Raw genomic sequence first — 12,625 nt, 5'->3', positions numbered from 1 at the left:
ATAACATGCTCTTGAGCTGTGCATGTTACTGCCAACATATTGAACTAGGCCTGGGAGCAAACTGGCAGCAAATGCAAATCCCATAAGTAAGGCATATGCTGGCTGTAGGTTGACACCACAAGCAGCCTAGCCACTGCATTCTGCACTACCTGAATATTCCACGAGGAATGATTCCATGAGCAACAGATACAACAAGACACTATGCTGGATGAACATCTACAAAGCCAGAGCCGAAATCCATTGAAATTCATTTAAACTGTTGGTGGCTATAGGTTTTTCTTCAACCTACAATGGATTTTCTGTTGGGATTGATTTACCTGTTTAGATCTATTCATTTGAGATATAATCTCTTTCATGCACATCAAAGGGGATCTATTCTTTTTCCCTTTCTTATACAACATATATTTTTTCTAATACTTATATTTTGCTATGTACATGGCTGTGGTACATTTCATCTCATATGGATAAATCAAAATGAAGACAAAATATAAATTCTGTCTCAAAAACTACTGTAATCTGATTTTTGTTGTGTACAGTGAAACTCGTGCACTTATCAAGCGGGATTCAGTCCTACTTTATATACAGATGCCGATTTCTTGATGTCTGCAACATCAAGTGATGATTTTCATGTGTGAATGGGCCATCAGATCAGTCAGAACCTCAAAAGCTCTGTCTTTGTGGTTTGCCACCTGCATTTTGAAGGCGTATAGGCCAGTCACAGGTTTATTGTCACTCCATCTACTGTTGGTGACAACCCAGTCATCAATGAGCCATCTGCTCAAACCTTTTATCCAAAGATAGGACCTTCCTTGCATCAACATGCATCATTCTAACCTGCACTCTCCACACCATAATATGACACTAGAAGAAATTCAAGAGATGCTTTAAAAAGATGGCATGTGCTACAATGCAAGAGAGTCTCTCTTCTGTAGACACACCAATACTTGTTTTCTGGCTATCAAAAACATCTTTTAACATTTCTACAGCTCTTTCTCAGTCTATTAGGCTAATACAAATTAAGCACAGAGGAAAAATCAGCAGAAAATTTGCATTATCTCTCTGCCCCATCCATCCAGAATATGATTCAAATCTGACTACCTCAACTAGGCCTGAGACATCACAGGGACTGAAAGGAGCTTCGGGAATAGATTGAGCTGAAACATATCTGACCAAAAGTGTGACACCACTTTAAACTTGTAGACTGTGGACTTCAACTGTACACTGGTTGCACATTTCATGCCTGCTATGTGGCTTTAGGCATAGAATTAAAGAACACAGCTGATGGGATGGAGCACACACCACGAGAAGCCTAAGGAATCTGAGTGAAGCTGACATTTGGTTGCTGAATGCAAAGGTCCAGATAGCAACCCACTCTACATACAGAAGCTGAGCAGATGAGCAGTTAAATCAGGCTTCCTCAACCTCAGCCCTCCAGATGTTTTGAGACTACAATTCCCATCATCCCTGACCACTGGTCCTGCTAGCTAGGGATCATGGGAGTTGTAGGCCAAAAACATCTGGAGGAAGCCTGAGTTAAATGTTGACCAAAACAACATGAAAGCTGAAAGCTAGCTTAACACTGTAGTCCAAACTGCCTGAAACATACACAGCTTTCTCCTCCAATACTTCACTGTCAGTCATTCACTGTTCCACCTGGCACCTGCATGCTACACTATCAAACAAATTCTGCAAGCTGGTGGCAATATCAGCCTACATTGCATGAGCAGAGTAGTGCATGTACATGTACTGCATGGCCTGGGCTGTCTGTCTCCCCTCCTGCTTGCTCCATTCAAGGGCCTTTGCCCATGACAGTTTGGGAGAAAGCAAACAGGTGAGACAGTCAGGACAGTTGAGGACAGCAATAAGCAGGAATCAAAAACAGGACAGTATCTTAGAAGGATGCCCGTGGCTCAGGTGTATTTGTGAGAATGGGGTCTGCAGTCACTGATCCCCAGTATTGGCTGCTGGATGTGTATGCCTCTCTGCTTAATGGTGGAGCAGGCCCTGTGTGTTACAAAATTATCATTAAAATCCACTGCATATCACCAACTCTGCTAAGATAGAGATATCTCAAAACTCAGCCTGCACAAATGGTGGCCCACCAAGTGGAATGTGACCCACATGGGATGCACAGAAAACTGCATATCCTCCAACAATTCCAAGGAGAAAAGATCAGTACCCAAGAAATGCCCCAACACAAACACAAAAACTGCACATTGGTGAAGGCTTGACTCCAGGGTTGAGCAAATTGTGTCTCAAAGGATGATGTTGGACTTCATATCCCATCAGCTCCAGGCAGCATGATCAATTCTCAAGGGTGATAGGATTGGTAGTCCAGCAACATCTGGAGGGTAACAAGTTCCCAGTCCCTCATCTAACCCAACTTTCTTTTTCATTTTGCAGACAGTGGCTAGCTAAATAATGGGCTCAGTATGTCTCAGCAATCCTCCTAGACCATAGGTAGCCAGCATAGTGGTGCCTTTGGGATGTTATTGGACAACAGCATGGCCAATTGCCAGAGATGATGGGAGCTAAAGACCAACAACACTGCATGGCCACAGTTGCTCCATCCCATCTCTGCCTGCTTATGTCCCACTGATTTGAAAGTCAATTGTCCTTTGCATTAAGTGCATGCTAAAAGGCTGTCCTAAACTGGGTTATCAACAGTTCAAAACATACCTTGGTAGCTGCATTGTGCAGTGGTTGATGAAGCACATACACACATATGTGAATGTGTGTTAGAGGCAAAAAGTATCCCCCTTCCACTTAAAGAACTTTACTTGTTAGAGACCAGGATAGGTTGCAGAACCCTGAACATAGCTAACAACTGACACTAACTAAAGGTTTAAGAAAGCACCACCAAATGACATAAAAATAGGAACACAGACATGCCAAGTGATTCTCGGGAACTGGAAAACAGAGTAGCACTGTCCCTGGGAAATTGCTGTGTACACCCACTATACATTTAAAGCACACCCACACCCACCCAAGAATCTTGGGGGCTGTGGTTTACCCCCCACAGAACCCAGCATGGTGAACAACTACAGTTCATAGGATTATTTTACCTATGTGCACACAATTTAAATGTATGGTTGTGTGCAAGCCTCCGAATAGAGTCTTAGAAAACCTCCTGTCGTTGGTTCCAGCCTGAAGCTGGTGGAAAAACAACCAGTGATGGGTTACAAACACCTGGCAAACTACAATCACCATTACACACTTTACAATAGGGATTGGGAAGTCATGGCCCTCCCTCCTTACTTTGTTTGATCTCAGTTTTCATCACCCCTGTCAGTTTGGTAAATGGTTAGGGATGATGACAGTAAGTCCAGCAACATCTGGAGGGCCACAACTTCCTCGTCTGCCTGCAAATCTCCATACTGTATACATGATCAATGGCCAGGGATGATGGGAGTCATAGTTCAGCAACATCTGTAGAGCTACAGTTCCCCAGCACCCAATCTGAGTAGACTTAAGAACAAAATGAAAACCTAAAGGAGTCCGGGTGTTTCAAAACCACTAGCAGCAACCAGAAGCTCATGATATATCAAAAGGTGTAGAACAAATCTGCCTAACTCTGTAAAATTCTCTTGGAACAAACCTTAAGTAAGATCACCTGCTAATTTCACAAGCGTAGTACAGAACATAATTTTATTATCATTATTATTATTATTATTCGTCTTAGACCTGATCACATTGACTTTCAAATAAATCTATACATTTCATCAACAGTTTCTGTTTGGTATATTGTTCTTTTTTAAATTATACTGAATGATTAATGCACCTTTGTGACCAGGAAAACAAATCAGGCATATTTAAATACATATTGAGGAATACATAATTTTTTCCTATTTAGTATACAAAGTATTTCATAAATATGAATTATATTACAAAAATAATTTCTGAAACGCTCACACAGCAAGCAATCTTTTTGAAAATTTTGGATAACCTCTAGGGGTTTGAAAGGAGTTTCACATCACTGAGAATGGGTTAACAGGGGTTGAGAAGCCACAGAATAGTCCCACATCAAGTAATTTCTTCCAATTGTGTACACCACCATTTTTGTTTTGTTCATCAGCTTGGGTTGAGTTGGTTCCATCTTATGCCAATTTGTGGTATGCGTCAGATGGTCAAATTGATTTGTAGGGATGCAATGCATGGTATATTTTAAACAAAGATCTCTGCACAATTTAACATTATAAATCCAGCGGTTTCAAGATGCAGGCCATAAAGGTAACCAATTTTACACATACTATCAACTGTTCTTTCTTTTGCATGCTTTTTAAAAGTTTTTTTGTTTTGTAAAAACTTTTTTTTCAGGTATTCTCTAAAACAGTGCTGCTTACAACATCACACACCATAGGGAATGGTTATTTCCAGTTCCTCCACCAACTTTTTAAATCCATGTGCAGATGGATGACTCAGCTGAGGTACACTAACAGCGGTACCAGTTTCGTTCCTGTTCACTTTTGCATTTGCTTTAACAAATCACAAAGTGATGAAGAGTTTTGCAACTAGGGTACAAAACATATATGCCTCTTGAGGTTAAATTCAGTGTAATACGTGTATAAAGCAACACTTTGGCAATAGAGTTTTGCAGTAAACCCCTACAGGATTCCACAGCGCAAGAGTTTCATGAAATAATATCTGTTTGGAGCAAGTTTTATCACACACCCATAAGATCACCTGCCTCTATGCCTACTGGTTGAATATCTATATGGAAATTAAAAGTCAACAAAAGGCACTTGCATCATTAAATACAGGTCCTCTGCAGGATATAAGTTTGCATGACCTACATTTTATTCAGTGCTGTTTGTTCTTCAAGGACTTGCAAGTAGTCTGGTGAGCTCTGAAGTTTCGCTTTCAGCTCAAAATATTCGCTCTTTCTTTGCTCCACTACTATTTTGCTGTGATTACCCCCTATTAAAGATTTCTTGTTTTTTCTGTCTTGCTGTTTCTCTGGATACCGTATTTCAAAGCCACTGACCCCTATACTGTTGTATTCCTTTTTACTTTCAAGAAAATTCTGAATAAAGACATTGGAATCCCGTCCTGGGAATAACTCATCGAGTTCGTCAATTGTGCTAAGTCTTTTCCTGCTATCCATGTGCAATAAATCTTTATCCTTCTCGCTGTTGTTTCGCAGGATGACCTTCTGCCCTGATGGCTCGGCAAACATGAAGCCTGTTTCTGTTTCCGTTAAGCCACAGGCATGGCTTTTGCTCATCTGCTCAATGGTTTGGGGGATGAAGGCCTCTGCCCCCAGAGCGTCCTTCTTGTTTGACATGTGGTCATGCTTCCGAAGCTGAAGTTGCATGGAGCTGCATTCTGGATTCCCCAGACCTTCGTGCTTCACTGACGGTTTCTTGTTGCGACGGAGGACAAAGACGAGAAGACAGAAAGCTACAAAGACAGTCAAAATGAGTACTACCAATATACTTAAGATGAGGATAGACAATGGAACAGGACCACCTGGAGGACTACGAATGGGGCCCAATGGTGTTGTAAATGTGACAGAGGGTGCAGGACTAGTGAAAACAGCAGACCTCAGAAGTTTGGGGCACAGGATCTCATTTTTTAGTGTCTTCAGCTCCATGTTAGCAAACTGCACAGGCGTCTCGCATCTCAGTTCCTTCACCACGATACCATCATTGAGCTTCTCTAGCCACAGCTTCAAAGCAACCAGATCACAAGTGCAGTCCCACGGATTCCCTTCCAGATCAATCTGTGTCAGGGATTTCAGATGATCGAGCACACCACTTACAGGCAGGTACATGAAATGGTTGTTTCTCAAGTTCAACCGAGCAAGGGGAGCCCCAGAAAAAATGTAGGCTGGCAGACTCCGTAGCAGGTTGTTGTTCAGGTAGAGAAGCTGCAGGTTTGGCATGAGGTCAAAAGTGCCTGCTAAAATTTCCTTGATGACATTGTATTCCAAATATAGGTACTGGAGATTGTGGAGGCCAGCAAACATTTCGGGACTCAGCCTCTCAATCTGATTGCCATTTAGATACAATCTTCGTAAGTTTGTAAGGTTGCGGAAAACCTCCCCTTTAATGGTCATGATCCTATTGCTGCCCAGGTGGAGTAAATCCAACCCTTCAAACTCTGCAAAATCAGAAGTATCCACATCCTTAATGTAATTGCCATTGACATGGAGTTTCTTAGCATTCAGCGGCTTGGGGATAAGCTCAGCCAGTGACTGAATATTTCTTTCTTGACAGTTGACACTTAATCCCAAATCTGAAGGGTGTGTTTTGCAAGTGCAGGGGTGTGGGCAAGGTGTCAGAGGTGGCACTCTGGTCTGAAAATTTACTATTTGACTGAGATTGCGGTTGGAGAGTGATTTCCCAGCGACTATCCCTGAGATTTTGGAAGGGTTTGTTGTCTTGGGAGGCTTGGTTACCAATCTGTGCATGGATGTTTGTGTTGCATGGCCATTAGGTGTGCTGTAACCAGGTTCTAGCTGTGATGGAGGCAGGATGCGCACGTCAAAATCACTCCCTGTTCCCATGGAGCACAGCTCTTGCTTGTTGGTTTCTTTCAAAAGCCTCCCATACAAATCGCTGGGAGTTTCGCAGATGGCTTCCCCGATGTAGATGTTATAGGGCATGTTCTCCAGCCATGCCTTCAAAGGCAACAGATCACAAGTACAATTCCATGGGTTGTCCTCCAGCTGCAGCTCGACGATGCGACCAATATGCTCCAGAACTCCAATGTACGGCAGCTTCTGTATTCTATTCCCACGTATATCTAGGTGGGTTAGAGAAGCAAAACGGAAAATATTATCAGGAAGAAAGGCAATCAGATTGTCATTAAGGATGAGGACTTTCAGCTTGTGAAGCTTATTGAAGGCTCCTCTTTCAATATATTTGATTAAATTGTAGTCAGCTTGGAGATACTCCAAGTTCTCGATGCCAAGGAAGGTGTCAGCTCGGAGGATCTTTAATTCGTTGTTGTTCAAGTGCAACTGTTTTAACGCACTGAGACCTAAGAAAGCTCCTCCCTCAATGTTCTGTAATTTATTGTTACCCAGCTGCAGGGACACAGCATGAGTAAAGTTAAGAAATGTATTTGGATACAGGAGGAGGAGGAGGTTGTTCTGAAAATTGAGGTGATAGAAATTAGACCAAGGTGGTTTCAGTTGGTTTGGTCTGTAGACTGCAACCTTTTCGCAGTTGACATAAAGTACATTCTCCACCGACACACAGGAGCAAACATTGCAAATTTCCACAGATGAGTCAGTCTCTGGATCCGTAGAAGAAGCTGGGCTGGACAACACCAGAAAGAACCACAGAAGCATCTTTTTTGTTTTGTTTTAGGATCAGCAATCAAGCCTACTGCTCCTGAACAAAGACAGATAATCTACAAAAGAAGGAGGACAAAGATAGAATATGTTTCAGTAGTAATAATTCCAGGAATAAAAAATAAAAATAGTACTAATAGTAAATAGGTGAACAGCACACATTGAGCTACTGTTGCTGAACAAGAATAGGTACAGTACAAGGACAACATAAAATGTATTGCGGCAATTCAAAAAAGGGCACAGATGTACCTTGCATTTGAAATTATAACTCTGATCAGTGTCTATCCATCCATAGCTTCAGCCTCTCTTTTTCAAATACACACAATACATGGATACAGTGCATGACTCTGTCTTCTGTACAGCGTGAATACCAAAACAGAATGAGCCCCCGCTAAACTGCATTTCCATTGTAATGTATGCTTAGCATTCCAATGCCGGTCATTTTGCACGTAGTCAGAAGGATTTGGATCATGTATTTGGAAGCAATGCATAATCCATTCCAAAGGCAGAAGAAAGAGGGGCAGTGTGTGGGGCGCAGGAGAGACAATCTAGCACAGAAAGGAAAAGATGCAAGCGGGAGTCAGCAAGGAATGGATCTAGGGAAGAGAAGATGGTCATCTGCTCTTACACAATGCTCATTGCAAATGCATGCTGTCCCCCTATTGATTCTGAGTTCTGTGCCAGCCATTGATATGTGCCTCTTGTTCTTTTTTTAGATTTATGCTAAAAATCCAAAAAAAGAGAGAAAAAGATGCAACCCAGGAACATTAACTACTCCCCTTCATAACCCAGAGGCTACAGCTCTCTACATTTACAAATTAACAGTGCTTATTATTGGAGTGTGTGTGTGTGTGTGTGTGACTGTGCATCCACCATCCCAAAAGGGCACCTTAATCGGCAGTGCAAACCAAAGTCATAATTCACTAGGCTGAAATCCATCCAAACTGTCCAGCAACTTTTATCATGCAGAACCTTATATAATTTGCCCCAAACCTCTGCATTCTCACAGGAGGTGGATTCCATGAACCTTACACATACACAAACACACACATCTATGGCCTAATCTGGCAGCAGCTGTGCATTCAAGTTTTTTTTTCAACACAGGACCCTGCCTGACCTACTGGGGGAAGAAGTTGCTGAACTGCATTTGTGACATTTAAACATTTGGGTTGCCTTCTTTATGAAGGGGGGGGGGGGGAGAAGAAAAGAAAAATGAGTTGCAATAAAAATAAAATAAAATAAATGGGTTGCTAAGGAAGTCCAGGAGTTGTCTTGGAGAACAATGAAGATCACAGAATGGAGGGGTGTGTGTGTTAGAATAAGAAGGAAGGAAGGAGGAGAAGAATTGGGGGAGGAAGGGAAGTCCAAGGAGAATGTGAAGGATGAAAGGTATGCAGAAATCTGTGTAGGGTGGGGAAGAAAGGAAAGTATATGTGTAGAGATTAGAGCACAACAGGAGTCGGGGAAAGTGTGTAAGGAAAAACTGAGCCTGGAGAGAAAGTGGAGCTCATGGGAGACCAGAAGGGAAGAAAAATGGAGAGGATGGTGGGAATCAGGGATGAATAGGGGTAGAGTGTGGCAGACGAAAGCGGGGGGGGGGGGTAAGAGAATCAGGAAGAAGAGTAGAAAAGGCAGGATGTAACATGCAGGCTCGGATATTTGGGGGGTGACGGATACAGCGAGGATTGAGCAACGTGGGAGAGGTTGAGGGAGCGTTGGGATTCTTTGGAAGAGAAAGTGGTGGCGTGGGGAAGATGGATGATGGACGGAGGTCTGAAAAAGCCGTAGAAGGATCCTTCCCATCGCACTGAATGAGGCCTCTGGGGTCGAGAAACGGAGATGCTGACGGCTATGAGATGGAAGAGGGAGGCTACGACATGAGGAGGAAGAACCCACAGCTGGGCTGCCTTCCGCCTCCCCGCCCCCCACCAATCCGAAGCTGGCGGGCTCCCTGCCCGGTTTCTCCCTAGGGACGGCGGCAGCGGTGCGGTACGGGGGGTGCTCCACCGCAATGCTTTGCCGCAGCCTTGCCGCTCCCGGATCGCCTGCCTCCGGCGTGCGGGCAGCTCCCTCGGGGCGCTCGGAAGAGGGTCTCTCTTTTCCACCTCCTCCTCTCTTTCATACCCTCGCGGCCCGCCCGGGAGATAGATAGATAGATAGATATACCGGAGCGGAGGGCCGGCGGGGAAACGGGTGGGTGGAAGACAGTGTCAAGCGCCCCCACCCCGTCGCTCCCAAAATCTGTTCTCTCTCTTTCTCACCAAACAAACCCCTTTCACGTGGATTTCCAGAGGAAATAGGGAGGGGGTGAGACAGAGAACTGCAAGCGAAAGATCCATTTGCAAAGGAGAAACAGTCCCTCTGCACACACTCCCCCCATTGCTGAAATGCATGCAATCTCCATCCCCCGCGCGCTTTTCTTATCTTGGGCAAAAAGCCTACCCCTTTTCTCTCACCCCCGCCCCCATCCTTACCTTGCTTAGCCGGCTCAAGCTACCCAAACGCGGCTTCTGGTTCCTCTGTCTTTCTCTCCCTTCCTCTGCTATGCAGTTTCTGGGGTTGTCTCTCTACGTGATGGGGACTTGTGTGTGTGTGTGTGTGTGTATGTGTGCGCGCGTGCTTCCTTTCTCTTCTCTTCCCACCCCAAAACACACACACAAACACACACCGGAGACCCAAGCAGGCTACGGAGCCCCGTACTCAGAGCCAGCTCTCCATGCGACACAACGCAGGGCATACAGAGAAAGAATCGCACGAGCGCGCGCGCGCACGCACACACGGATCAGGAAAGGAACCAGCTAAACACACACACACACACACACACACACACACACACACACACCCCAACAGCCAGGGAGAGCAGAAGGTGCGCAAAGGCGCTCGCTGGCGCGCGCACACACACACACAACCGCCCGGCGTCCAAAACGCACTTGAGAGACGCATCTCAGAGATGCGCTTAAGATGCGCGCCAGCCACAGGATACAGCCCCAGTGAAAGAGAAGATAGGCGTATGCACAGAAACAGGACCGACAGTTCTCCATGCAAAACTCTCACATATAAGCCGAGCTAATGCAGGGACAGGAATCGTGGAGGGGAGGCAAGGAGACATTGGCGCGCGCGCACAGACACACATACTCCCCAACGTTACACCAGCAAAAATATATAGGCTATTCACACGTTGCACGGGAGGATCGCGTGTTCTCACGACCGCAAGGGCTGGAGAGAAGGGCGCAAGCGAGCCACAAGCCGCTGGAGGTCGTGCACACACACTGCCACCCTCTGCACACACTCTCTCACACACAAATACCGCCTATCAGCAGGTCCACCTAGACAGCAGCTCGCGGCTCTAGGTCCCTCAGTCCAACCGCAGGAGAGTTTCACGCACTCTCCCTCTGCGCTTTTAGTAATCCCCTTTTGCATAAAGTCCAGAGAATCCTCAAGACCCAGAGACCTCGTCCACGCAACCGAATATACTTCTTATACAACAACAACAACTACTACTACTACTACTACTACTAATAATAATTCCACTCCCAGACACCAGGCACATCTCTCTATACCTTAATACACGAAAAAAAGACGAATATCTAGTTTGGCGGGGAGAGAGAAGCAAAAGAATCACAGGCACAGATCCACCCCCATCCTCCATACCAGTAAGAAATACGCGCGTCTAAACCACCCCACCAACCTCGCCGTTCCTAGCTTGGGTGCTTTTTTGGCGGGGGAGGGAGGGAGAAGTGCCACCGTACCTTCGTCCAGTTTCCTATTCAGCCAGCTGGAGATGGTGAAAATAAAAATAAATAGGAAGAAGATGTGGGTGCGGGAAAGCCCTTCCGGAGCCCACCGCTTGCCTCTAAACGAAGCTGCCTTTAAGCGAGGAGTTGGGATCCCTGTCGCGTCATCCCGAGATGGATCGCTCGAGGTCCTGATGAAGCGGCACCCCCCCTCCCAACGCCCAGAGAGCGAGCGATGCTCAGCGTCCAGGTAGCCTAATGCAGAGAAGAGTGGAAGGCAGGCGAGGCGGGGGGCGAACGAGGAGGAGAAGGAGAAGAAAACGCTTCTAGCAGTCCTTCTGACCTAGGTGACTAGTCCGTCTTGTTCGGGGGGGGGGGAGCACGATCTTGAGCTTTAAGGCTTAGTGTCTGCACCGCATCTCACTACAAAACGAGGCAGGGTCAGTAGTGATACTGGGGGAGAGAGGAGGAAAGGAGAGCGTGAAGCCTCTGCTCCCATTCCCAATGCTCAAGAATTTAACACCCCTTCCAACAAGCCTAGAAGGGCGGAGCAATTCTGCAGACTTCGGTTCGCTGAGAATACCAGCCGCTTTGCTATTTCCTAATAATAACTTTTTGAAAAATCTCTCTCTCCCTTTAAGAGAGAGGTTATCTGTGCAAGGAGGAACACACACACACACACACACACACATATCCCACCTCTTGCTCTGCTCTTTATGCCTAGGCAACAGCTGCAATATGATGGGGGGGGGGGGAACCAATTATATATTATTTTTAACACACATAAACATACAGCTTCTCACTCTTCCGCCTCCTTAGTATTATTCTTCCCCTTGATGCAAAGTACAGTCAGCTCATTAAGAGACCACTGGTTTATTTTTATTTATTGTTCCCCTCCACCCCACATATTTTTTGCTTTGCACGCTGTAATATGATTTAAAGTGGCAATGAATATCTCCCAGAGCACCGGGACAGATTTTTCCCAAGGCAGGAGAAGAGGCAACTAGTCCAAGCAGAGAGTTTTTATTTAGCAATGTCAGATTGGAGAAGGGAGGGGAGGGAAGGAGTTCTGAAGATGTAAATGTGCACTTAAGCCAGGCAAGGGGAAAATTGAAGGTTTTAAAGGAACAGAGCAACCTTCCTTAACTATTAAGCCTTGCAATCAGCTCCACACTTTGACAAATGGGTTCATGTAACTGATATAATTGGGGGGGGGGGGTTGCTGGTTTGCATTAGCCAGGGAGGCCTGAGCAAACTACCACTGTTTGGCATAAATAATCTGCATATTATTGTAGATCCGCCAGTGTTTTCTTAGCACTTAAAAGCATAGGAATGCCATACCAGGCTAAACCAAAGGCCTATCCTTTTCTATGTGCTCCCAGAGTCTCTTACATGGCAAGCTGTTTATTGGGCATTCATCCTGATTTCCTCAAATGGGGTTTGGCTATGTCCATGCTTTACTGAGCATTTGCAGGGAGGTTATACAAATTGCTGGAAACCAGGAAGAGGGGAGTGCTCTTGTACTCAGGTTTCCCACAGGCATCTGGTTGGGCTTTGTAAACAAAGGATGGTGGACTAGAAGGGCCATTAG

General features: G+C 45.3%; 1 protein-coding gene across 2 annotated transcripts; it reads right to left on the bottom strand.

Moving 5' to 3' along the window:
- Nucleotides 1-3,617: 3,617 nt before the first annotated feature.
- SLITRK4 (SLIT and NTRK like family member 4) lies at nucleotides 3,618-11,154 on the bottom strand. Of its 2 annotated transcripts, none has more exons than XM_033137469.1 (2): nucleotides 11,050-11,154; nucleotides 3,618-7,359 (listed from the first exon to the last, which is right to left on the bottom strand). In XM_033137469.1, exon 2 carries the CDS (start codon nucleotides 7,295-7,297, stop codon nucleotides 4,790-4,792), a length of 2,508 nt encoding a protein of 835 aa, XP_032993360.1. In that variant the 5' UTR covers nucleotides 7,298-7,359; nucleotides 11,050-11,154; the 3' UTR covers nucleotides 3,618-4,789. The 2 variants fall into 2 exon arrangements, with proteins under 2 accessions (XP_032993360.1, XP_032993358.1); XM_033137467.1 differs by lacking the exon at nucleotides 11,050-11,154 and adding an exon at nucleotides 9,775-9,898.
- Between the last annotated feature and the right edge of the window lie 1,471 nt (nucleotides 11,155-12,625).

This window comes from Lacerta agilis, chromosome Z (genome assembly GCF_009819535.1).
Source record: "Lacerta agilis isolate rLacAgi1 chromosome Z, rLacAgi1.pri, whole genome shotgun sequence".
Lineage (NCBI taxonomy): Eukaryota > Metazoa > Chordata > Lepidosauria > Squamata > Lacertidae > Lacerta > Lacerta agilis.
The sequence above is the reverse complement of the archived record's forward strand: the minus strand, read 5'-3'. Positions and strand labels throughout refer to the sequence as shown.

Bases quoted from the DNA above. Each gene is read 5' to 3' on its own strand.
- SLITRK4 (XM_033137469.1), bottom strand. From the start codon at position 7,297: ATGCTTCTGTGGTTCTTTCTGGTGTTGTCCAGCCCAGCTTCTTCTACG.